The sequence below is a fragment of the Didymella exigua genome (genome assembly GCF_010094145.1).
Source record: "Didymella exigua CBS 183.55 unplaced genomic scaffold M421scaffold_67, whole genome shotgun sequence".
NCBI lineage: Eukaryota > Fungi > Ascomycota > Dothideomycetes > Pleosporales > Didymellaceae > Didymella > Didymella exigua.
This window is the reverse complement of record NW_022984841.1, coordinates 41035-63738: the sequence shown is the minus strand read 5'-3', so window position 1 is coordinate 63738 and position 22704 is coordinate 41035. Positions and strand designations below refer to the sequence as shown.

At 51.0% G+C, this 22704-nt stretch overlaps 11 protein-coding genes across 11 annotated transcripts; 3 read left to right on the top strand and 8 right to left on the bottom strand.

The window, feature by feature from the left end:
• Nucleotides 1-3508: 3508 nt before the first annotated feature.
• Nucleotides 3509-4208, bottom strand: M421DRAFT_96724 (uncharacterized protein; the record flags this gene model as incomplete). Its single annotated transcript, XM_033598415.1, has 4 exons — nt 3509-3648; nt 3745-3775; nt 3820-4063; nt 4180-4208. 4 exons carry the CDS (start codon nt 4206-4208, stop codon nt 3509-3511), a joined length of 444 nt encoding a protein of 147 aa, XP_033442820.1.
• Nucleotides 4209-6018: 1810 nt separating this feature from the next.
• M421DRAFT_354191 (uncharacterized protein) lies at nt 6019-7771 on the bottom strand. The gene is made up of 2 exons (XM_033589599.1): nt 6684-7771; nt 6019-6636 (listed from the first exon to the last, which is right to left on the bottom strand). The coding sequence occupies exons 1-2, from the start codon at nt 7642-7644 to the stop codon at nt 6137-6139; spliced, it is 1461 nt and encodes a 486-aa protein (XP_033442819.1). The 5' UTR covers nt 7645-7771; the 3' UTR covers nt 6019-6136.
• A 398-nt stretch (nt 7772-8169) lies between these two features.
• On the bottom strand, nt 8170-8569 carry M421DRAFT_48328 (uncharacterized protein; the record flags this gene model as incomplete). The annotated part of the gene is made up of 2 exons (XM_033594745.1): nt 8170-8470; nt 8520-8569. Coding segments are annotated over 2 exons (351 nt in total), but the record flags the coding sequence as incomplete, so codon positions are not given.
• A 500-nt stretch (nt 8570-9069) lies between these two features.
• M421DRAFT_77822 (tartrate dehydrogenase) lies at nt 9070-10221 on the top strand (the record flags this gene model as incomplete). Its single annotated transcript, XM_033597360.1, has 2 exons — nt 9070-9816; nt 9868-10221. The coding sequence occupies 2 exons, from the start codon at nt 9070-9072 to the stop codon at nt 10219-10221; spliced, it is 1101 nt and encodes a 366-aa protein (XP_033442817.1).
• Nucleotides 10222-14019: 3798 nt separating this feature from the next.
• Nucleotides 14020-14594, bottom strand: M421DRAFT_354169 (uncharacterized protein). The gene has a single exon (XM_033589598.1). It carries the CDS (start codon nt 14336-14338, stop codon nt 14159-14161), a length of 180 nt encoding a protein of 59 aa, XP_033442816.1. The 5' UTR covers nt 14339-14594; the 3' UTR covers nt 14020-14158.
• A 2329-nt stretch (nt 14595-16923) lies between these two features.
• On the bottom strand, nt 16924-17612 carry M421DRAFT_426800 (uncharacterized protein). The gene is made up of 2 exons (XM_033594502.1): nt 17360-17612; nt 16924-17194 (listed from the first exon to the last, which is right to left on the bottom strand). The coding sequence occupies exons 1-2, from the start codon at nt 17454-17456 to the stop codon at nt 16980-16982; spliced, it is 312 nt and encodes a 103-aa protein (XP_033442815.1). The 5' UTR covers nt 17457-17612; the 3' UTR covers nt 16924-16979.
• M421DRAFT_426799 (uncharacterized protein) lies at nt 17533-18469 on the bottom strand. The gene is made up of 2 exons (XM_033594501.1): nt 18071-18469; nt 17533-18025 (listed from the first exon to the last, which is right to left on the bottom strand). Exons 1-2 carry the CDS (start codon nt 18195-18197, stop codon nt 17694-17696), a joined length of 459 nt encoding a protein of 152 aa, XP_033442814.1. The 5' UTR covers nt 18198-18469; the 3' UTR covers nt 17533-17693.
• A 667-nt stretch (nt 18470-19136) lies between these two features.
• M421DRAFT_426797 (uncharacterized protein) lies at nt 19137-19571 on the top strand. Its single transcript, XM_033594500.1, has one exon. It carries the CDS (start codon nt 19360-19362, stop codon nt 19546-19548), a length of 189 nt encoding a protein of 62 aa, XP_033442813.1. The 5' UTR covers nt 19137-19359; the 3' UTR covers nt 19549-19571.
• A 335-nt stretch (nt 19572-19906) lies between these two features.
• On the bottom strand, nt 19907-20662 carry M421DRAFT_104981 (uncharacterized protein; the record flags this gene model as incomplete). Its single annotated transcript, XM_033587084.1, has 1 exon — nt 19907-20662. The coding sequence occupies one exon, from the start codon at nt 20660-20662 to the stop codon at nt 19907-19909; it is 756 nt and encodes a 251-aa protein (XP_033442812.1).
• Nucleotides 20663-21090: 428 nt separating this feature from the next.
• On the bottom strand, nt 21091-22039 carry M421DRAFT_77820 (uncharacterized protein; the record flags this gene model as incomplete). Its single annotated transcript, XM_033597359.1, has 2 exons — nt 21091-21940; nt 21999-22039. 2 exons carry the CDS (start codon nt 22037-22039, stop codon nt 21091-21093), a joined length of 891 nt encoding a protein of 296 aa, XP_033442811.1.
• M421DRAFT_354131 (uncharacterized protein) lies at nt 21989-22524 on the top strand. The gene has a single exon (XM_033589597.1). It carries the CDS (start codon nt 22026-22028, stop codon nt 22314-22316), a length of 291 nt encoding a protein of 96 aa, XP_033442810.1. The 5' UTR covers nt 21989-22025; the 3' UTR covers nt 22317-22524.
• Nucleotides 22525-22704: the final 180 nt, after the last annotated feature.

Sequence of the window (22704 nt, the reverse complement as noted above, 5' to 3'; positions counted from 1 at the left end):
ATGTCTGGCAGAGCAGTCGCTAACCAATCAGAGCCATTGATCAGTAAGAAGCACCTTGGCGTCGTTTTGACAGGCCCGCTGGTGACGAAGCGATTGGTTGCGAGTGCGCGAATGCTTGCGCCAATCAGCCTCTGCCGCGACCCAAGTCACACAGTTATCATACACGTGACACTCGGCGGTTACTGCAATCACAGCCTGAACTCAATGGCGTTCGATATACTCAATCTTTCAAAAGATTAAGAGTTAACGTAGGATACGGATAATTTGTCAATTGTTGCCATGTCCTGGTCATCGAATCGGCGTTCCCCAGCGCTAATCCGAAATTCGCCATGCGCAACATCGACATGGATTTCACGTTGCAGATGGCTTGATTTGTTTTGTTCAGATCACTCCTCTGGATGGTAGTTCGTAGCTGCACTACACTTGGGTCTGTATTTGCATCAATTGGTTCCCCTGGGCCTTACGACACGTAGCGCAGTCATTTTTACCAGCGCGCACGGTGTGATAATCTGAATCCACCCGTTCCGTCGCGTCGTTACCAGTAACTGAAGCTACATTGCTCATGTAGATGTAATCAACGTAGAACCTACGCAAGTGCATGAAGAGGTACACTCTCACCTTTGCCACACTCCGCGTAACAGTAGCACATCTTCTTGTCTGTTTTAATGACCCGATGGCTAGCCGAAGGAGGTGTTAGCGCTACCCCACATTCAAGATGCGTGCCTCCCTCCAAAGGCTTCGCGGCGCGTTTTAAGATCCACATCACATCGAGGAAAGGACGTCACAATGACCACAAAACACCACTGGCTGTAACCGCTGAGCAGCCGTGTCGCAGCGCGTCCGAGTCTTTCCACATCCACGGATCGTGAATTCGAAGCTGGAACGTGCAAGCGAGGCGCCCCGGCGCTTGACAGTCAAGTGCGAAAGGCTGTCCCTACATACAGCTGCAGCATCCTCAGCACCCGACCTGGAAAGAGGAACTCCCCACTATCCCTATCGTTGAGGCTGTTGCTATCGCTGCGCATGGAAATAATGTCGATCCTGACAGCACCTTCTCGCTTGCTGACAATGCAGTAACCCAAGCTTAGCGCGTAACGAATGTCCTTGACAGGTTTGACTCATAATCCTCGCCAACTCTCCAGACTCCAAGCTGCAGCACTGGGCTGGCAACCCGACGTCACAGAGCCTTTTGACACTGGGATTGCGAACTACTACTGTGTAATCTCAGTTGCTCCGTACTTAGCCTCCTAGGGGTATTAGACAGCTGAATAGGACATAGTACCGCGGAAGCGAATGGAAAGAAACTTCAACTTTGAGATATCCGACAAGGCGTCACCAGGCGCATATGGATCCTTTCTCCTCCTGTTCCGCACGAAGGGTTGCTCGCTTGCCGCGTTCGGCGCAATCATGACACTCCTTCTGCTCACAACCGATACCTTTTTCAAGCAGGTGACAGACTAACCTGACCAATGGGTGCTAGAGCCTGTCAACGGTACGATAGCCTCTGTCGTCCGTTGCATACCTGCACATATGCCTGACTTTTTTCTGGGCTGGGAGGAATTACAGTACGACACCAACACAATGACAACTGTGCAAAGGCTCCTTTACGGCAACGGTACACGCTGAGGCAGTCTGATAATGCGACAAGACCTGATGTTCCCCATTCGTGTCCAGCAAGTAACTGCACTTGGCCAGAGTACGATAAGCTCGCTGTGTGTGGGCAGTGCATTCAATTGGATACATCTGATCTGTTGACGTATGCTTGTCTGAACACGATCATCGATTAGAGTGCCCATTCAACTGGCCCAACGAATGATGTCCTCACTGGGTAAGTCTGTGGTAACTTCCCCAACGCTACAAGCGACGCGCCTACACTCATGTCAGACTACATCGCGAAGTACGACACCAAGTCAGGCTCGGCGCCGGGAGGGGTATTGCTGGTACGTACCCTGTCGCTGACAGAACTATACACGAAGAAGAATCTATGGGTTGACACGATCCACTTCAAAAACTTTCGCAAAACATTGCTCGACGCTGTATTCGTATCCGTGTCCAACAGTTCTCAGAGCGTGTGTTCCACGGCAGAGCCTGTTGTACACTAATGCGCTCTTTCTTGGTACTTCAAGTCGATCAGGTCAAGTTATGCTTGAGGCAGTCACCACGTAGAAGAGATTGCTGTTGTGCAGAACAAGACTCCTGGCCGCAGCAATGGCAATATTCGACGATTTCTTTCCCCCTTACTACATAGTCGACAACGTTTCAGCAGTTCCAGTGCTGCGTTATAAAAATTACATTGACGACCCAAGAATTCGCACACTCGAATTCAATGCGTGGTTATCGCCGAAAAACATCATTACTCATATATCTAGAATGGCCACAGTTGTGATGAATGCCATGCGCTCGAATCTAGAGAGTACAACCATGGTACCCGGGCTGGCGTACAAGAAAGAGCAATTTGTGCTAGTGTGCTGGGAGTGGCTTACATTTCCACTGGCACTGCTTGTGCTCAGCCTCAGGCATTTAATTGCCACGATCATCAGCATATGGAGGAACGAAGAGAATGAGGTTGAGTTTGGATTTTGAGGACCTTGGACTTCATTGGCCACCGCAGCGAAGGACTGGCCAAGGTTCAACGTGCAGTCGATCGCGTATCGGTACCGTACCGTAGCCGCCCAGTTGCTGCGCCGCAGCGCTAACACTAACAACTTCAACGATAACGTAGCGCTGTACTCCACAAGCCTTTTAGACAAGACTGCAAGCCGAAGGATTGGTTTCAAGTGAAAGCTTAATGCAGACTGATGATGTCCCTGCTACAGAGGAACACGTTATCCGACCGGGGTTATTCTATTGTTACTTGTGTCCGACAGAGGCCCCACTACCGGTAAACTTATGTTTCACAGCCTTTGCTGTTCAGAACCAACCAAAATTTTACAACCTCGTTCTGAAACGCAACAGAAAATGTCTATCACCCACTGTCTAGTCATACATAATTCAGTACATTCAGACGAGAACGCTTCGACAGCCAAGTCATATTAGTCTTTATCCAACGCATCGAGCGCAAGCTCGCCGAATACAATGCCTCGGAAAACATATGAGAGAGGTGGATATTTGAGATTGGGTGCTGCGTAATCAGTGCCACCTGTCTCGGGGCCATCATCGGGATTTATGTCCACATCAACAACCAGCGGCTTGAGGACCTGGACAAGCTACTCGCGTTCGCTAACATGCTTGGCTAATTCGCATCAGCAACTCTGATTGTTCCTTAGAAAGAAGCATTGGGGCAGCTCAAATGAAATTGGTTTAACGGCACATGTAAAGCTGTGTGGGATTTCGAGATCTTTTACAAAGCGACTCAAGGCCCTAGGGTGCTGCAATCTTGCTGTTCAGAACACGAGAGCGGTTTTTGGCAGCTTTAAGGGCGCTCCTCATTGTTCTGCTGCTCGCCATCGATACCTTCCTGCAACGAGTCATCACTCTGCGATGCTCATGGCGAGGTTCCACGAACGGTTCAGTATATGGCAGACTTCGGCCAAATCACCAGCGAAGGGTTCCTACTCGCAGTGGAGAATATAGATACTGGGCCTCTCGCAAGGAAATATGCATACGGTAATGGTACTCCGCCCATACGATTTAGCAGTGAGATAAGACCTGACATCCCGTTAGTAAGCACATCTTTCCGCTACTCAGCATTCGCTCCAGAATCGAGACTTTAATCAGATCTCCTCGCAGTCATGCCCGACGAACAATTGCACATGGCCCGTATACGAGACTCTGGCTGTGTGCAGCGAGTGTATATACATCTCTGACATGCTGACGTACGGCTGCACTGACGGACGTTTGGATTAGGACTCGGATCCACCTGGTAGCGAGTTTAGGATCGAGCTTCTTCGCCTTCGACAACAATGTTTCCGCGCCCACTGAAGCTATATCATGACGACCATGCCTAGGCTTTCTATTTATGAACGCGAACCATTGTTCGGCAACGGGACGATCAACTTTCCACAACATCGCAACCCCATTACCGATGTGATCATTTTGTCTTCCGGAGACGGCACAGTTGAGTCTGTGTACAGGAAGGAGCCTCCAGTTGCTCATGAGTGTATCTTAGCATGGTGTGTTCGGACCATCAGATCTACCTACGACGAAGGAGCTTATCACGTGGAAATTCTGGCCACACACATCAATACCACGACAGCAGATAGCCTCATGGTGACCTTCGAAACCCTGTCTGAATACCAGAACGCCACCGACATTACCTACACCGAGAACGTTACTGTTAATGTGAAAGATTCCCCAAATGGCAGAATTACAAGCTCTGGGATAGCCAACGACACGGTCTACGCTCACATGATGCCGTTCGATGATACATTTCCCGCGTTTTAAACTGTGAAGCCAAACGAGACAGAACCGATACTTCGCTATCAGACACGGCGCCAGGGTCCAGCTTACAACCGCCCACTCGACTTCCCTCCCTGGCTCGCTCCAAACAACATAACAAGGCATATGAAACGACTCGCCACAGCAATGACAGACGTGTATCGTTCAGTCGGCTTGACCAACGAAATCGTCATTATTTCTGCCTATGCGCACGAGGTCTATATCCACATGCAATGGGAGTGGCTCATTTTGCCTCTCGTTCTCCTGGTCCTCAGCCTAATCTTTTCAATTGCAACGACTACGAAGACTTCCAATGGGGCGACGGGTATTTGGAAGACTTCCGTGATGCCGACACACATCTATGGGTTGCCAAGGGAGGCACAGACTCAACTCAACTCCTCGGCACACTAGAATGATAACAGTCTGCCGACGAGGAAGTTGCGATTCAAGTTGTCGCCGAAGATGGGATGGCGAGTGTCGGGACAGAGTTTGTTGAACAGGTCGCCAGTGCTGCCGCTGCAGAGGAACCAACTACCTCCGGGATGGATGTGAAGGATTGAAATGTTTTCAGTTGTCGAGTAGCAATGAACCCCACACATTGAACAGACCTCTCTCTTACATTAGTGCCTCTTCCCGTGAAGAGCTCTATATTAGATCTGGAATCGCGTAGGCATGCAGCGAAGAGGTCTATAACCGCGTACAGTAGGCGTAGCTCACGTTCCCTATCACGCTTCTCGTGCTAAGTCCGGTCTTCCTCGTCGCAATGATTATGAAGACATAAAACGATACCAACGGGAGCGGGATGTGCAAGGCGTCGGCTATGACGACACTCATCTATGGGTTGCCACAGGAGACCTGGGATAAACTTGCGCCTTCGACGTGGAACAAAGCACGAGATGAAACCAAGAAGCTGCGTGTCAAACTTTCACAGAAGATTAGTTGGAGAGTATCTGAGCAGAGTCTCCATCAGACTTTGTCGGTACTGCCCGTGCGAAGAAATGCAGCACCGCCTGGTAGGATTTGAGTTTTCCTGTACAAGGCTGTGAACGCATGTAATGTTCCTGATGAACACTGCCATTATGACTTCCTGCTCAGCTGCGATCATGTAAAATATCCTGATACTGATCTTGCCCAAGCCAGAACGGAATGTCAAAGCCAATGTATGGGTCCATACCGTCTCCTGGAGGTAGTGGGATGCTTGGATCAAGGTTCTCGCTAGCCTGGAGAAAGTCGCTCCATTCCAGATTGCCAAAGTCAAACACCGGGTTGTTGATATTCTGGTAATACATGGCTGGGGCAACGTTGAGGGCCTGTAGATTGTCTGACATTGGTGATACGTTGGTGGCTTGACCCAAGTTACCGCCAGGACCGATAGTTTCGTCCACGGCCGACGGGGTAGAATATGAGTTCGTCATACGGATACCTTGCGGTAGCCCTGTACTGATAGTCGTATGGCCAGGCTCGGCAGCAGATTCAGTGGCTTCTGGGATGATTCCACTAGAGCTTATGTAGTGTCGTGGCATGGAGGGTTCATCGAGCGCTTGTTTTGTCCGTATATCTACCTCACTTGACGGGTTGTTCGCTTCTGAGTCTCTCTTGGGACGCCTTGTTATGCGATCGCGCAACTCACGTACTGCAGTGGCACTAGCTTCTGGCCATATGCTGCCTCGTCGAGACAGGTGGTGTAGAACGTCCAAGGCTTTGTCGGCGAGCCTGCAATGACTGTCAATTGCGTGCACAGAATCTTTGTCCACTCTAATTACCGTGATACAATGCCGTCAGATATATGATGACTGCTGGCGGCATGGAATAAGATGAAAGTACTAATCCAGATAGCCCAGGTGCAAGAGGGCCAGAGAAGGGCCAGAGTATCTGTTCCTGCATCGCTTCCGTTACCTGGCCGGATTGCCCTGTGCAAAGTCGTAATGATGGCTCTTGCTGAACCTATACATTGCTGCAAAGCTGCATCGTATGCGTGACCATGGCGAGACGCGGCGAGCGTTGGACGGTGGAGAGAGATGATGGACTCATGCCTCAGTACTGTCAGAATTGTACGATGATAAGCCGAGGCACTCTGATCGTCGTCCGTATCGTGGAAGTCTTCCACATCATTCCACCACTGAGCAAGTCTGGCTGTTATAGCGGTCGCCTTGTCAGGGTCCTTTTCGACATAATGAAGCGATTTGTTCCGCAGCTCTATGATCTGGCCACGTATGGTGTACTGTCGCGCGACAAGACTGATCAATCGTAGTCTTTCGTCTGTCACTGCATCAGAATTGTTAAGGTGTATGTATCAAATCACTCACCCACGGGATGCTGAATGCCAGGATGGCGCTCAGCAGTCGGGTAGCAAACATCAACGTCATCGTCATGAAGGCTCAGCGGCAGACCCATGGACTGACAAACGAAGCGATCGATTTCGTAGAGAGACCAGAAGATGCGTTGGCGGTGCTCCTTCTCGCCCAACGAGAAAGATGGAAATCGAGCTGAACATCGATGGAGACCAAGCTGGAGGGCCATTCGAATCACCACGCCACCAAGACGACTGGCAGCGTTGAGACGAAGCATGGACACCAGGAAGAGTTGAACGCTGATCGCCGCCTGCAAAGACAGCAGGGTAGTGGCGCGTGTTAAAGCATGTTGTAGACAGTCTACCGCATCATCGTAAGACTGGAAGACAAGCTCAGCGGGATATTGTGCCGCATCAAGCGCTTGCGATTGCCGACGGTCTGCGAGTGATATAGACATGATGGATCGCAAGATAGTCATTCGAGAGTTAGAGGTGCCTTCCTCGGCTTGCTCGTTCAATTGGGGGACTGTTTCGAGGTACTCAAGTACGCTTGGAGCATGTAGGTAAGGGTAGATTGGATGCCAATTGGCGAAGTAGCTTCCGCTCCATTCGACAAGCTCTTGAAACGTGACACTAGACAGAGGCCTCGATATAGTCTCTTCATCCCTCCAGATTCGACCGAGGGCGTTTGGGGTTGATGAAGGGAGATGGTCATCTTCGCCTGGGACGTGATCGCTTTCGGGTGTCTCTAATATTCGTGTCGATGCTGAAGGATGAGTGCCACGAATTGCGCCGTAGACGGAACGAATGAAGTAGATGCCACTGGCGCTACCAACAAAGCTTGATAATCTGTCTCTAGGAACACTGCGCATTAAGCCTACCTCCCGAGGTGGGTGCATTGATACGCGTTGCTTTTTAGAAGGTCTCTCGCCGTCCAAGGATGGACCTGGGCTATTTTGTGCGTCTCCATGTTCCATGGTGATGTATGAAGAAAGTCGGACATCGCGGAGGTGCGGGTTCGCGTGTTCAACCCTGCTGAGAATTAACTTTACCTAAGCCCCGATCTCGCGAAGCGCGTTACCCAACGCGGCACAGCCGAAGGCTCCGTACCAGAGCATGTCTCTCGCTCATCAAACTTTGGATTGAAAAGTATGTCCGCAGCTGATGCTGTGCACTTGCAGAGTTTAAACGCATGAATCGTAGCTGATAAGTTGTGACGTCATGATCATTGTTCAGAAGTAATTATGCCAGCTGGTTGATTTGAAGGGCAATGCTGATGTGTTCGGTGCCTGAGGTGGTTCGATGCCATGGAGCTGCTCAGTGACGGTCTTCGACAGGGTCGATGAGGCAGACTCGAGGTACACAGACGAGTGAACGTTGTCAGAAGCAGGCGTGTGCGGTAGCGGCAGAGCTATTCGCGGATTGCCTGCCGAATTTGAGTCAACTGTTTGAAGTGACCGAACACCTGGGAAGGGTATTTGTGGCAGCTCTGAGTTAGGAGGCACTGCTTGCTGCTGCTTCTCATGGAACCAGGTGGCGAGCTGCTCAGGCGTCTGAAGTGGAAGTCGCTTCCAGTCATCTTGCCTCTCGGTCTTTGAGAGCTCTCGTGGTGGTTTTAAAAGGCCAAAATTACTGGCTTTGATGTCTTGCTCATTGTGCGCAAGCAGGGTTGCATAGAGGGCAGACTCAGTCTCTCGTAGGCGTCGTTCAAGACTATTGATGTAGGCAATTGGAAGCCCTCGCCTCCCGCCCTCTTGATAACGGCATATAAACGAGGAAGCGCGACATTGTGAGCATGAAGGTCTGCAGCACATCAGCGACTTGTGGCTCGAGCACCCTAGATAAATCGTACACGCGCCGGTCACATCTGCATTTCTTTGACCGACAATTGTCGCATGCGATGGGATTGAGCGCCTTGGCTGTTAGCAGAACCCAACGTGTCTTGCCAATTTTTACTTACCATGCAAGTTGTGTGACACGTATCGTGCAAGGAGATGGTTTGTCGATGTGTTCGAAATTTCCTGCCACACGGATTGGCCGCTCCTGCATGTCTGGACGCTACACAATCCCTTCTCCCTTCGCATTGCCCTTTACAATTCTTCTGATCAGCTCCGTACAACTCACGATGACGATTCGACGAGGCCAAAAACGTGTGGATGCTCCAGTTGCGCGAGGTTGGGCGCTCGGGGAAAGAATGTGCGACGCGCTTCTGCGCATTTGAGGCGGTCTTTCTTTTCCCGGCCGCTCCCCGCAACGCCTCAGTAGCCGATCAGCGACGGGAGGCGATGTCTAAGAGCCTGCACATTAAGAATACCTTCATGAGTACAAGATAGCCGCTTTCTGACCGCTTCCGTACTCTTCAAGATCGTTATCAATTACTCCGTTGACACACATCCGCCACAATGTCTCCAATCGCCAACCAGAGGAAGCACTCCATCGCGACTATGGGCGCCGATGGCATCGGACCCGAAGTCGTCAATGCCGCAGTCCAAGTCCTGAAGAAGCTCACAGCACTGGACGGCTCATTCGAGCTTGAGTTCAAGGATTACGACTGGAGCTCAGAGACCTACAAGAAAACTGGAAAGTACATCCCAGACGACGGTCTCGACGAGTTGAAGAAGCATGACGCCATCCTCTTTGGTGCTGTCGGCGCACCAGATGTCCCTGATCACATCTCCTTATGGGGTCTGCGACTGGCAATTTGCCAGCCATTCCAACAGTACGCCAATGTTCGCCCGACCAGAATTTTCCGTGGTACACAGTCGCCTCTCAGGAACGCCTCGCATGGTGACCTCGATTGGGTTATCGTGCGCGAAAACTCAGAGGGCGAGTATGCTGGTCAGGGAGGTCGTTCGCACAGGGGTCAGCCATGGGAGATAGCCACAGAAGTCTCCATCTTCACAAGACACGCGGTCGAGCGATTGATTCGATTCGCTTTTGAGCTGGCACAGAAGAGGGAGAGGAAGTTCTTGACAGTCGTTACCAAGTCGAATGCACAGAGGAATGGAATGGTCATGTGGGATGAGGTCGCCTTGGAGGTATCGAAAGACTTTCTAGATGTCAAGTGGGACAAGATGCTCGTCGATGCCATGACATGCCGCATGGTGCTAGATCCCAAGTCGCTCGACACCATCGTCGCTACCAACCTTGTAAGTCAACCCAATGACTGGTCACACTGATCAAACAACTGACTCGGACAGCACGCCGACATTCTCTCCGACCTTGCAGCTGCCCTGGCTGGTTCTATCGGCATTGCACCTACCAGCAACCTGGACCCTACCCGCAAGAACCCCTCCATGTTCGAGCCCATTCACGGCTCAGCGTTCGATATCACTGGCAAAGGCGTTGCCAACCCAGTAGCCACATTCTGGACAGCCTCAGAGATGCTGACATGGCTGGGCGAGGAGGATGCTGCAAACAAGATGATGAAAGCCGTCGAGAACGTCACCGAACGTGGCATCGTCACAAAGGATCTCGGTGGTAGCTCAAATACTAAGGAGGTCACCGATGCTGTATGCTCAGAGCTCGAGAAGATATTTGGTAAGGGAAAGTAGACGCAACCATGATTGGTACTCTTCTTCGACTATACCTCAATGCATTACATAGACGTGTCTCTCAAACATATTCTGGTACGTTCTGTGTGTGTTGAATGTATTGAAATTTTCCTCCACATGAGCTTGCATACCTCCAAACTACCATCTTCGCGACCTCCATTCCGCAGTCTGCGAATCGTGATTCCCAGCACGCACCCATTTACTTCGAGGAAACACAAATCAAGACGAAACTGGGCATGGGCTGAACCAAACGTAGTGATCTTGTGGCTGGGACAGTTTATTTTCAGGCCAAGCTGCAGGCATTCAATGCGATCTTGATGATGCCGAGGAGCAGGATGGGCACGAGCAAGGAGTGAGTGCAGGGGATGGTGTTGTCCGACTGTCCGGAGGATGAGTAAGGCACGAGACGCGACCCATATTTGTGTTCATGAATGTCCATCGTCATAAAGTAGTATCCTTGCGCCTGCCCTTGCGAGTCCCTAGAGATACCCAACACGTGCATCTCTCTATAACGCTGTCCTATCAGCCATGAAGTGCCAAAAATTGTGTATACGCCAAATAACTGGGCTATCGTCCATCCTTTTACGCCTGATCTCAGGAGCTTCGCGATGGTCGAAGAGCGTCAACAAGAAAGCAGTGTTGGTACATCGCGATGTGAAAACACGAGTCTGAATGAAGCAAAAAATATGACACTATCTTCCCAAAGTAGCTTGATCAGTAGTCTCGAAGGCTGACCGGCGGACGGCTACCGGCGGTGTCTCATGGAACGGCTGGCGGTATCGACTTCCCACTGCGCAAAACAGTCGATATTATGCCGTGCAGTATGAACATTGCCCATCAGCTTCTCGTCAATCTGCAGCTTCATACTCTCGACCTCCAGATGCTCCACAAGCGTGAAGTCATGCCCCTTCGGCTTCTGGAGTAAAGGATGAGACTCGCATTCAGCACAGTCGGAGTGATGACCACCGGGGAAGCATTCGATGCAGTACTCCATGGCAGGAGGATTCAGGTGATCGTGAACGCAGTGCGAGGAGAGTATCCTGTACTCGATCTGCAGCAAGCGCTGTGAGAGGCAAAAGTCCGCCGAGAAGGAGGTGAGATGGTACGTCCCAGGCGCAGGCAGCGTGTTGTCTTGTGTGGGCTCAAACTACCGCTTGAGATCCTTCACAGAGTCACCGAGAAGTATCCAGAGGTTATTGGTTGGGACAGCATGCACATCGCAGACTTGCTCGATCCCTCGGCAACGCGGTGGTGTAGTGCGGCAGTGACTAGCTGCATACTCGTCTTCGTTGTCCTTGCGTTCATACTCATCATCAAGCGCGTCCAGACCAAGGAAATTGAGTTCGAATAAGGAGACGCAGGTCCTCCTAGTAGGGTAGTTATGCTCCTGCTCATCTCGGTACTCCAGCACCGCGTCCATGGCCTTACACCCGCAAGCGCAGGCGTAGTACTTGTGGGGGTTGGACAGCTTGCGCTGATCAATGCTTGCTACCCAGTCGACTACCGAATTGGTACCGTGCACCTTCTGGTACTCAGGACCGCCAGGAAGACAGAGTAGCAGATCACGCACTTCGGAGTCATTCTTGCCGAAGTTGTAATCGGCACAGCCTTCGTTGATCGCAACTATTTGTTGTCCCGTAAGACATGGCTGCAGACCAGACTGCTCCTGTACGCGTACCTTTCGGCTATTTAACACGTCCTCGATTGAAGTGTGGCCGCCACAGAACCCATGCTATAATGTCTCGAGGTGCTGGACCATGACGTTCAAGCCAGTCCGCTCCGAACGAGTGGCAACGATCTGATAACGAGCTTCTCCTTCTAGAATCTGTAAAGTCCCTGGAGGTAGACGTTTCTGAAGGAGGAAATGTAGCCATTCGACATCAGCTGTGTCACCGACAAGGGATCGGTCGTCAGACCAGCCGTCAGCGCTGTCGTTGGAGTCTAGTGAGTCAGGCAACTCCCCATCCGGAAGAAACATGACGCCTTAAAGACCAGCTTGCCACTTCGGATATCGTGCGTTGTGCAGAGGACCTTCGTTGAATTCAGAGATCCACTCCTTCCTAATAGCGGATGTTTGCTACTTCATCGCACGCTCCAACTTCAAATTCGCGTCTCGAAGCTCGATGAGAATATCGAAGCCGCCAAAGAACCGAGTCATACTGCGCAACGTGGCGTCTGAATGTTATTCATCGTAGACGTCGAAGATCGAAGACCTTCTCTTGAAAACATCGCAAATGTCTTCAGGCTTTACTGGAGCCCACTGGGTAGACACATCGAACCTATCGAAAAGCCTGTCCGGAGAGTGCAGTACAGCTTCTATTTGAGAGACTTTGTAAAGTACCGGTAGCCCTGACATGCCCCTGAGAACATCGTCAACGTCTTCGTACTCTGGCAGTGGTGACTGGACAAGTGTGACGTCGTTGGATTGCTTGTCCTTTGATAGATCGACTGATTCGGTAAGGCAGATGGGACGGTAGACGCTGGAAGTACCCGGAAGCTCGCTGTATCCACCGAAGATGAGGCAGAGCAGAATACCGGCGCTATATAAGGACAACCAATCGTTCAGTGCCGAGCATACAAGTGAGTAAATTGTGGCTGCGACAATGGGTGATCCAAGCCCACGCACACTCACTAAGCTGTCGTACCCGCCGAGAAGTAGATGGATCAGAGCTATGGAAAAGGAGTACCAGGTTTGATCCTGCGGGACCAGGTACAGGACCGAACGGATCCCCATCAGCTTGACGATCATGGACGTCATGAGGTGCAACCATAAAATGATAAGATGTTGCTGGGTACGTGCTCTAAGAGCCACCGCGCTGCAAAGGGGACACTTCGACCCTTCGGTGGCAGAGTCCGGAGTGGTGGCGACTGGCATCGAGGACTTGGAGGAGGTGGCGGCTGTAGCGACCGTCTGTGACGACTGTGAAGTAGGATTTGCTCCAGACCGGTCGCTAGAGAAGTTAGATACACGTCAGAACACTGGGACCGATTGGCACGCCATTGGGCGGAAGAAGTAGAAGCAGCGCCAGCCTGTGTCGGGCGCGCTGACGACTGATCGGCTACCGTCTCGCGCGGAATGAACTATATGAGGTGGCTGAAGGCTGTTGAAGGTGGTGGAGAAAGGGAAGAATGTATCTGGGGAAGTCAGTGAGCGGGTAGAGAAACTCGCGGGTGACAGTGAAGTACCGACGTATAAACACAAGTGAAGTGTGGTAATGTCCGTCCCTGCGTAACGGGACACCCTGCGTGGCGGGACGCCGCAGACACTCCCTAATACAACAAACGCAACAACGAGCTATAAGCATACAAACTCTCAGGATAGCAGACTTGAACTATAAAGTCTATCCCCTCTTAGAGTCTTTTAGAAATAGGTTCTGGTTACTGTACAATATAACAATTCAGCATGATAGTTATGCAACGGCCTTGCTTTGACTAGCAGTGGGTTCATTAATAGCTTATGCATCTTGCTAAACATCTAGCTACGACACAGCAACGCAAGACGCGACGACGGAGCCAGACACCCCTTTGAGCACAACGGTTACAACATACACAATAGTTACTGATGGGCTTCCTGGTTAGCCCATCGCTATTGGACAATGCCTGCAACGTCCCGCATCGACGAGCCCTCGCGCTGAACAGCATTACCTCTCGCACGAATTACCTCACAGACACCCAGCATGCTACTATTGGTGCTACAACATAACTACAGATCATCAGACAGCCTCGTCCACTGTCGCCCTACCTAGTGTCGAAGGAGTGGTGCACCTTCGACACGCCCGACAAGGTCTGAGGAGATTCACCCGGGAGCTCTCATGCTTAGTAGGCTCGACGGCACGCACGAGCGGAGCATCGCTCTTGTGGGGCTGCGTTACGACGAAATGCTGCTGCCGCAGCGCCTGGTGGCAGGTCACACCACAAAATACAGCCGCATAGGAACCTAGTGGACGGCATCACAACACTGAAGAATATTGGAGTTCGGAGAACACAATGCAGGCCCTGGGGCACGAGGGAAAGCTAGCACATACGATAGCTGAACGCTAGGGGGAGACTGAAGGTATTGCGGTCGCAAAGCATGAGGCAACCGTGCCTCTACGAGCCTTGAAACAACGCTACACATATGAGGCTTCGAGTACGGCGCACACACAGGAAGACAATTCAAGGAACACAAATACAGACAAATACGTCACTTCTAGAGATGAAATGTACATAGTCGTAGATAGAAGCCAGACGCAGCAGGCCTCTGGGGACAGATGGCTCTTTTGAGAGTGAAGTGGGGCGGTGCGGATCAAGGTCTGCACCGTGTCGGCTGTCTGCCACGCTTGTCAACCGGGCATAACGTGTTCTATCAGTAAGCTGGCCACATCAGTATCCTGGCCACCCCACTAAAACGCGCTTTACTTGCCGTGCAACTGCTCTACAACCACATGGTCAAATTAAGTGAGGTTTTGAAGCAAGATAGATTAGATAGCTCTACATTGAGTCCTATTGTGACCTTGCACGTGGCATCTGCTACACGTTGGTGGTGCTCGCTGACGTCGTGGGGCAGCGTCAACCTGAGCGTCCTCTTCAACCACATTATTAGCCTGTGAGACTAGTAACTGAGCTTCCTCAACCTGTAGAGCTCCCCCACGTGATATATACTGTCTACGATTTTGACGCTTATGTTGCTGGCGTTGATTTGAGGCACGTAGCTTTGTATTCTCTTGAGCTAGGATTGTTGCTGATTGCATAGCAAGCTGACAACCCTTAACAAGCTGAGAGATAGCTTGACTAGTTGGACTCTGTGATTGACGCCTAAGGAGATCTTGTACAAGGCGGGCCTGCTTCTGCAATTGATCAATGGTATGTGGTGTCTCAGCTGTCCAGGCTGCTTCTATACCAGTAGCTGTCCCCGGTGGAGATGGTGTTCTGACTACAGTAAGGCATGTCAGGACACGCTCTGGACTGAATGGGATAAGCCCTGTTGCTTGAAACCCAGCCTTAATGTTGCTCTCTGATAGGGCAGTCTGCCTGATCCTTAAGTATATCCATAGGAAGTCATGCTTGTCCACATGGAAGATACTTTGGCGGGCAAGCTCAGACACCTCATGTCCATACAACATCTTAAGAGGAGAATAGCAGCCAACGTCAAGTGGCTGGAGGAGGTGTGACGTGTGAGGAGGCATACAGAGAGTGATAATCAGGTTGTCTGCACAGTACTGATTAAACTCAGGTGTAGCGTGGCTGCTGTGACCGTCAAGAATGAGTAGCCGACGAGCACCTGATGAGAGAGTCTGTGTGTGCCTGGTAAAGTGCTTTACCCAGTCAAGGCCTAGCTCATCTGTTGTCCAGCCGTTGTTACTAACAGCAACAGTCCAGTTAAGTGGGAGATCTTGATACCAGCTGGCCTAGTGGAGCTTCCCTACTAGTATAAGGAAGGGTGGGATAGACCAACCTAACGCGTTGATACACTCAATTGTCGTCACCCACTCGCGATTGCCTGGCTGAACGACTGTAGCGCGACTAACTGTGTCAGAGCTGGTGACTACCTTTAATATTAAAGCCACCCCCATCATGAACCTATTCTCATCAAAGTTGTAGACGTCCTCATCAGGTATTCCATATGTGACGCGTGTCTCCTCTACCAGCCTGAACCACGCGCTAATCCTGACAGGATCTTCACAGCGTGCCCTCTGAGAGTGGAATTTCCTATTCCATTTTGTCTGAAGCTCTGGCTGGCGGTTGATGAAGCGTGACACCCAGCACTTGCCGATAGGTGGGGGAGGAGGATCTTGGCCGCGGCCAGCGAGTAGCGCGTCTGCCATACGTCGTACGTCAATGATCTAGGGTGGAAACCTGCGATGGTCAAGGTCTAAGATCTACTGAATAAGGGACTCCTCTTCAACAGGGCTAAGCTTTTAGTTAACATGCGTTGCCTTGTGTTTAGGGAGGATACCTTAAAGGCGCGTCTGAAGAGTTAATTGTAGGACATTGTAAGCCCTTGCAAGGGCACGGAGGGACTGAGAAGGTCTATTCTAAAAAGATACAATAGCAAGGTTTAATCTACCTTCTTAAGAAGGCTGTACAGGTTGTTAGTGTGGTATCATGGCTAATAGGATAAGACGCGTTGAGCGCGTTTTAGTGGGGTGGCCAGGATACTGATGTGGCCAGCTTACTGATAGAACACGTTAGCTGCGGACTTCGCGGCTGAAACTGTGTAGGAATCAACCAACCAACCAACCATTTCGGCAGGCAGTCCAAGCGAATGAATTCTAATACTGGACTCTTATAGACGAAGACTACTAATTAACTTACTAACAGCATTACTTGTATTTGTAGTAAAACACATTCATTGCATCCTTGACTTTCTACACAGCAAGAAGCGACAAAAGCATCAGCTTTGAAGAAGCGGGGAAGTGCTGCGAAAGCTAGCTCAATATCTGTGGATGAAACAGCACTTCATGGTCAAAATGGCGTTGAAGCAAGAACAGGGCGACCTATCATAACTTCAGTTGGCTAATTGACGAGACAATTCAAGACACGCCAGATGGGTCTTACCCGAAGCGACTGTTTTCGTCTCTCTTGCCTCCATCTAAATAACTATGCAGAAAGTAGAGATCCAATCAGCAAATGACACATACCCACACCTTGTCAGCTACGATGTTCCTAATCATTCAGCTCTCACCTATATAGTCTGTTAAAGTTAGGGATAGGCACGGTTGTCTTTGAGAGAGCACTCCCCTCTCCAGCGAAATCGCAGAATCTATCACCTTGGTCCCCTATTCGTCCAATCGGTCAAGATGACAAGCAGGCAAGGCGACTATGTCAAAAGATACAAAGACAATAGCAATGATAACACCGAGTGAATGGCTACTGTTACACTCACGCCATCGCCAGTTTGATCTATGGTCGCTAATAACGCTTATAGCAGGTGGCTTGGCCGTAGGCCCAGAGTGAACGCCATGATAAGGTCTTTGTTGCCGCTCCCCGGTAGCTTTTTCATGTAAGCCTCATTTCCAAACAGCTGCCGCTCTTCACGATCTTCTTCGGACTCTTCGTTTGCCAAATTTGCATCTGTATCCATAGGTATGGTCCATTGCGCAACGGCAACAACTTCACCTATCACTTGACTGCGCGCCAGGACGAAATTTGAGCTTACCTTTACCAACTGCACTGTGATGCGGGGTAACATTGTGGTCACCAGCTGATGTGGCTCGATTTTGCCAAACTGCAAACGCGTGAAAGGCGACAACCATGAAAGCGCGAAGAGTGAAGCAATCGCCTCGGCATCTGTCGGACGGGTTTGAGAAAACTCGAAAGTGGTTGCAAGTCTGACGTGCAGAACACGAGCTAGTTCAGTGGTCTCCAGAGCTCAGTGGGTCACTGTCGCTACTAGAGCCCGTCAGCACATCTGTTCTAGGAAGGTGCTCATAATGACTGGCAACGTTTTTATGCTTAGATATCGCCCAGCGCAAGGCTTGTTCAAGCCTGTTCTACGTATCGAACCACTCCAGCGCATCCCCGCGTCCGAATATCGCCCTGTACACTCTGTCGCCATTCTCCCTGATAGTCTCCTCGGTGTGTATGCTATGTAGGCTGTACTCGCGCTCGTCCGCGCTGCTGCCATCTGTACCATCCTTTGGCGAGCCAAATACGCGTACATGTATGTATCCGTTATCGACTGTTGGAACTCTAATCTTTCCGAAAAGGTGTAGGCCGTAGGCCGAGATCGCGACGCAGACAGACTCGAGGTCGCGGGCAGTGAATGAGGTCAAGTCGGAGTCGGCAACGTGTTTGACGGCGTGGAAATACTCTGGTTCGTGTCCTGCTGTTTGTCAGATGGGCAACGTGAAGACTTGGGTTGGCTTACTGTCATGATCGCGACGGAGCTTCACCAGCTCCCCCTTCACCGTTTCCAGGACGGAATCGATAGCATCGATAGATGCTTGATGCGGGGCGTGCTCCTCGCCAAGCTGTACGGTCTCTCTGGTGGCCATCGTAGCGTGAGCCGTGTTCCTGGATTTAGGCTGGCTGGGCGCTTCTACTTGTGCTGTGCTAAGCGCTCTCTGCACAGGTTAGACGCTCCTTAAGTATTTGAGACATTTCTTATGTGTGTGTACGATGTGCTGGGATCATACCATAGTATGCGCGGTCAAGGGGGTGTTTCAAGGCGAAGCTCGTGTCAGTCATGGTGTTGATCAGCGGTGAGCTTCGGGCACTTTAACACGCAGCGGTCGGTGTGACGACTCCCGCCGCCAAAAAAATCGTCCTGTTGCTGCGCGTTAGAAGCTTCATAACGTGCGCGTGTGCAGCCAGCTTCAGTGTTTGTGACAGCGAGATCGTACCTAGTGCGCCGCGCCAGCTTCGGTGCAACCAAGGGGGTGACGTCAGCGCGAGTTCCCAACTTCCCTCATGTTGAACAAGGGGGTCTGCAAATTCGCCTGAAACATCTAGACTCGAAGCGGGATATTGTAGAAGTGAAGTCTCAAGAGGGATAACAACCAGATCAGCCTCGAATGCCGCCGACACAGGGCAATGCGACCTCGGAGAGCCCTTCCACGAAAGGGCGCAGTCTAGTCAAGTACAGTCTTGACTCCTACTATGGATAGAAGGCTCTTTGTTCAGGTCTTTTGAGCATATTTGATGGATTCCAGGTACACGAACTGCCTTGCTGACCCTCAAGATCTTAAGATTGGCATGCCGGCTGCCTACTTACTCAAGCATCGAGTCCCGCTCAAGCCTGCACCTTTCTTCGACACCAACATGTTCCGCTCGATTACCTTTGTTGCAACCTTTGTCGTCAGCACCATTTGGGTCTTTACCTTGTACGTCCTACTATAGTACTTGCCACTGTTCACACAGTCCATTGGACTGAGCTCTGCAATTGGTGCAGGTTTGGTCGCAGCTTTCAACGCCTGCAACGCTATTGGACGCTTCTGCGCTGGGCCACTTTCCAACAAGGTCAGGCCGCTGAACATGTTTGTGATGGTGATGGTTGTCAACGCCATCATCATGCTGGGGATTTGGCACGTCTTGCGCACGCTCGCTCCTCTCGTGATATTTGCGATAGTCAATGGGGTCGCTAACGGCATCTCCGGACCTGGACGAGCGACAGTTGCAATGAGCATGTCAGTCATTGGATAGTCTGCAGGCTATCTGATGGATGTGTCAATCGCAGGTTACTTGCTTGAGGCCGTGGGTGGTAGCAAGCAAGGTAAAGGTGTTGGCCAGAGTATTGAGGTCTACCGACCTTCTATCCTCCACGCTAGTGGAGTGGCTACGCTCTCTGCTCTGTTCATCATCTTAGCAATATTGACAGTCACAAAGAAGGTCCTCAAGCGGGTGTAAGGTCTTCATGAGTTGAATCATATTATATTATCATCAACGCCCGAACAAATCTGCACTAGGACGTCAGCTCGCTGACATTTGTACATGGAATGATGATATGAGTCGCAACGCAGTAAAGAGAGGTCGAACAATTTGCGCCCCCTCCAATAGGCCGCATAATGACACTGAGGTCATTCTCATGTATGGAAGCCCCGCATGTCTCGCCAATTGTACCATGGCTGCAGCAATTTCGCATTGATACATTAAAGTCAAGTAACAGTACAGGGTATCAACACACATAGTAACCCAAATTACCGCCCCGAAGTGACCAATGATACCAAAACAGAAAGTAAACAACATGCAACAGATTAACAAGGCATCAAGCCTGTTCTACCACGCCGCATTCAGCCTCTTTGCTGTCGTCGCTGTCAGACTCATCAGTTTCCATCTCATTAGTCTCCTCTTCTTCATCCTCGTTCATGTCCTCGACCTCAATTTCTTCTTCCTCTTCTCCAGCTTCTGCGTCGCCGACGTACCGGTATTCGACGTCGTATCCCTGCTGCCGCCACAGTTCCATTGCGAGCTCACGAATCAATGATCTTGTCCAATCGCTCATCAAAGCCACTCTAATCTGACCCGCAGTTTCCGAGTCGCCGCAGAATTGCTCGATGTAGTCGGCGAATTCAAGGCGCATTGCGCGGGTCGGGAAGCGCAAGAAGAGCTCTATGTGTCGTTGTGGAAAGAGCTCTTGGTTGCACTCGGGGCAGCGGTTGGACTTGGAGGTTGTGAACCACACCTCGATGCAGGTGCGACCGAAAGTGTGGTTGCACGGCGAGATGCGGACCGCCTGTTCTGGTCCAACGCTGTTGTCAGTGAATGCTGCTGTCGTGGGTTCGTTGCTGGATGACTCCAGATCATTGCTCTCTTCGAAATTGACTGAGGTGTGAACCATACTTAGCACGGCTGAAGAGGGAAGGGACTGTGCGGCGCAGCCTCCTTGTTCGAGGGTGATGGCAAGCGGCTCTCGACAGATCGAACAGTCAAGCGCAGCGTTCAGTAGCATACCATTCACACCATGCGAAAAGAATGCTTCCATTGATTTGTATGGCAGCTTCGACTCTGTTGACTGGCTCATTGTGATGGCTGATACGAACGGTCGCAATTACCGTTGCATCCGAGTAAGGTGGTATGGTGGTCGTAAAGGTTGAGGAGGAGCACGGTATAGCGAACAGAGGGTATAACAGTGTGGTGAAACAACTGAGGTCGAAAGGTCGGGAGTGATGGTAGAAGGAAGGTGCAGCTGCGCGTTTGTTACTGCAGGCAGCCACAATATCACCCACAAGTTGCGAGCATCAGCACTATATATGCGCAGTATCTGTTCAAATGATCGGACGCGTGATGCAAACGAACGAAAGATACGGTGAGAACGAGCGTCCAGTCAACGTTGAGCATGAAAGCGCAGATCCAGCCGTGCTAGGAGCCTGCGAGGACGGCGCTCATTGATCATGATCAATGCATCGATCCACGTATGATTTGGTCACCATGGCAGTTCGTGGTCCGAAATCACGTTTTCAGTGATGAACTGCGAAGTTGTTCTTCATGCTTCGCAACGACCACAACTCCTCTCACTAAGCCTGCCCTACCCCACCACCTGAACAACCACTTCGCGGCTTGAAAGCTTCCGAGACCAAGCCCGAGTATCTTCAGCCTGCAATCTTGCTCTTCCATGTACTCTGCCAAAGGTGCAAACACGTGCTCTGAGATGTCGACGATCTTGATTGCATCTGCAGGATACCCGAGCCCGGTAAGCTTCTGCCGGTAAGCCTCAGGCGTGTCGAAGTTCGCCCAAGGCGCACCCATCAGCGTTGTGAGGACCCGGAGAACGATTTTCTGAGACGTTGTAGCAGTCGGAGATAGACAGAGGTCAAAAGCCATGATGGAGGCCGCGTAGTATCGCGACATATGATGGAACAGAACCCAGCGTGACGGTGAGAAGTGGTATGCGGTGTCCAATGCAAGAAGCCATGCCTCCTGCGTCACGTTCTGAGCGGCGTGGGAGGCTCTGCACAGATTTTCATCCCAGAGCCATGGCTTGGAAGCATCCGCGCAAAAAACCTTGACTTTCTCCTTCTTCAGCTCTCCAACGCGCATTTCGGCGTACTGGTGCTGCGCCTTGTCCTGTGTAATGCCGATGTAGTGATCAAAATATACTTGGTGGTCCTCGCCGTCCCACCATAGCTTGTCGCAAGGCCGTATTGGCTTCCCGCTCATAAGATGGATAGTCTGCTCACCGCAACCAAAGCCTACGTCAACAAGACATCTTGAGCGATGAGATATCTCCTCTTTAGAGAAGCCAGCTTCGGCAAGCACGAGGTTCAGCAGATCTCGGCACGCTTCAGCTAGGCTCTTGGGTCTGGGAGGATCGGCTTCACTGGCCTATAGAGTTGTCAGTCATCTGCCTCATGATTGACAAGATCACAATCACCTTCCAATAGCCCATGTTCATCCACATGGGTACGTGCGCATCAAGATGCAGTCTTCCGTGCTGCAAGCCATACACGGTCTTCTTGTCCTTCTTACGTCGAGGCCCTAGTAGCGCAATTGCTGCCAAGAACAGCACAGTCGCAGCAGAGCCTTGCTTGGTTATTTGCTCGTTGCCCTTCGGATGCAATGTCGACCACGGCACTGACAGTAGCAGGGCAAGAAGCAGAGGCAGTCCAGAGTACTTCAAAAGCTTCTTGTGTTGGACTTCAAACAGCCTCTTGCCATCGCTTCGTCGTTCCCCGTAGTTCCAGATGCTTATAACGACCGAGACAAGGAAAGACATCTGCAACGAAAGAGACAGAGCTTCGAGTGTCGCCCATTGTTTGCTGTCGCGTTTCCAGTGTGCGGTGACGATGTTGGGCATTTGCTCGGTGAACCGTAGCGATGTGTACCACCATAGCACAGATAGAGCTGCGCCTTTGAAGATGCGCAGAATCATGAAGGCGTGGTGTTGACGACGCGGATGCGTACGCAGGTGCGCACGTATAGATTCAGTACCTTTGCGGAGGCCTAACCGTTTTGGGATAACGTGGTCCACCACCGAGCGGATCACCCCACCGAGCGAATCACCAAATGCAACTATATATCTTTGAACGTGAATAACTCAACACAACAACAAGATATAATAGTGCG

Bases quoted from the DNA above. Each gene is read 5' to 3' on its own strand.
- M421DRAFT_354191 (XM_033589599.1), bottom strand. From the start codon at position 7,644: ATGGAACATGGAGACGCACAAAATAGCCCAGGTCCATCCTTGGACGGC. The intron at 6,637-6,683 runs GTGAGTGATTTG...ATGCAGTGACAG, and splicing joins TGGCATTCAGCATCCCGTGG to ACGAAAGACTACGATTGATC.
- M421DRAFT_354169 (XM_033589598.1), bottom strand. From the start codon at position 14,338: ATGTGTAGCGTTGTTTCAAGGCTCGTAGAGGCACGGTTGCCTCATGCT.
- M421DRAFT_426800 (XM_033594502.1), bottom strand. From the start codon at position 17,456: ATGGTTGTCGCCTTTCACGCGTTTGCAGTTTGGCAAAATCGAGCCACA. The intron at 17,195-17,359 runs GTAAGCTCAAAT...TACATGAAAAAG, and splicing joins TCACAGTGCAGTTGGTAAAG to CTACCGGGGAGCGGCAACAA.
- M421DRAFT_426799 (XM_033594501.1), bottom strand. From the start codon at position 18,197: ATGGCCACCAGAGAGACCGTACAGCTTGGCGAGGAGCACGCCCCGCAT. The intron at 18,026-18,070 runs GTAAGCCAACCC...GACAAACAGCAG, and splicing joins GCTCCGTCGCGATCATGACA to GACACGAACCAGAGTATTTC.
- M421DRAFT_426797 (XM_033594500.1), top strand. From the start codon at position 19,360: ATGGATGTGTCAATCGCAGGTTACTTGCTTGAGGCCGTGGGTGGTAGC.
- M421DRAFT_354131 (XM_033589597.1), top strand. From the start codon at position 22,026: ATGTTCATCCACATGGGTACGTGCGCATCAAGATGCAGTCTTCCGTGC.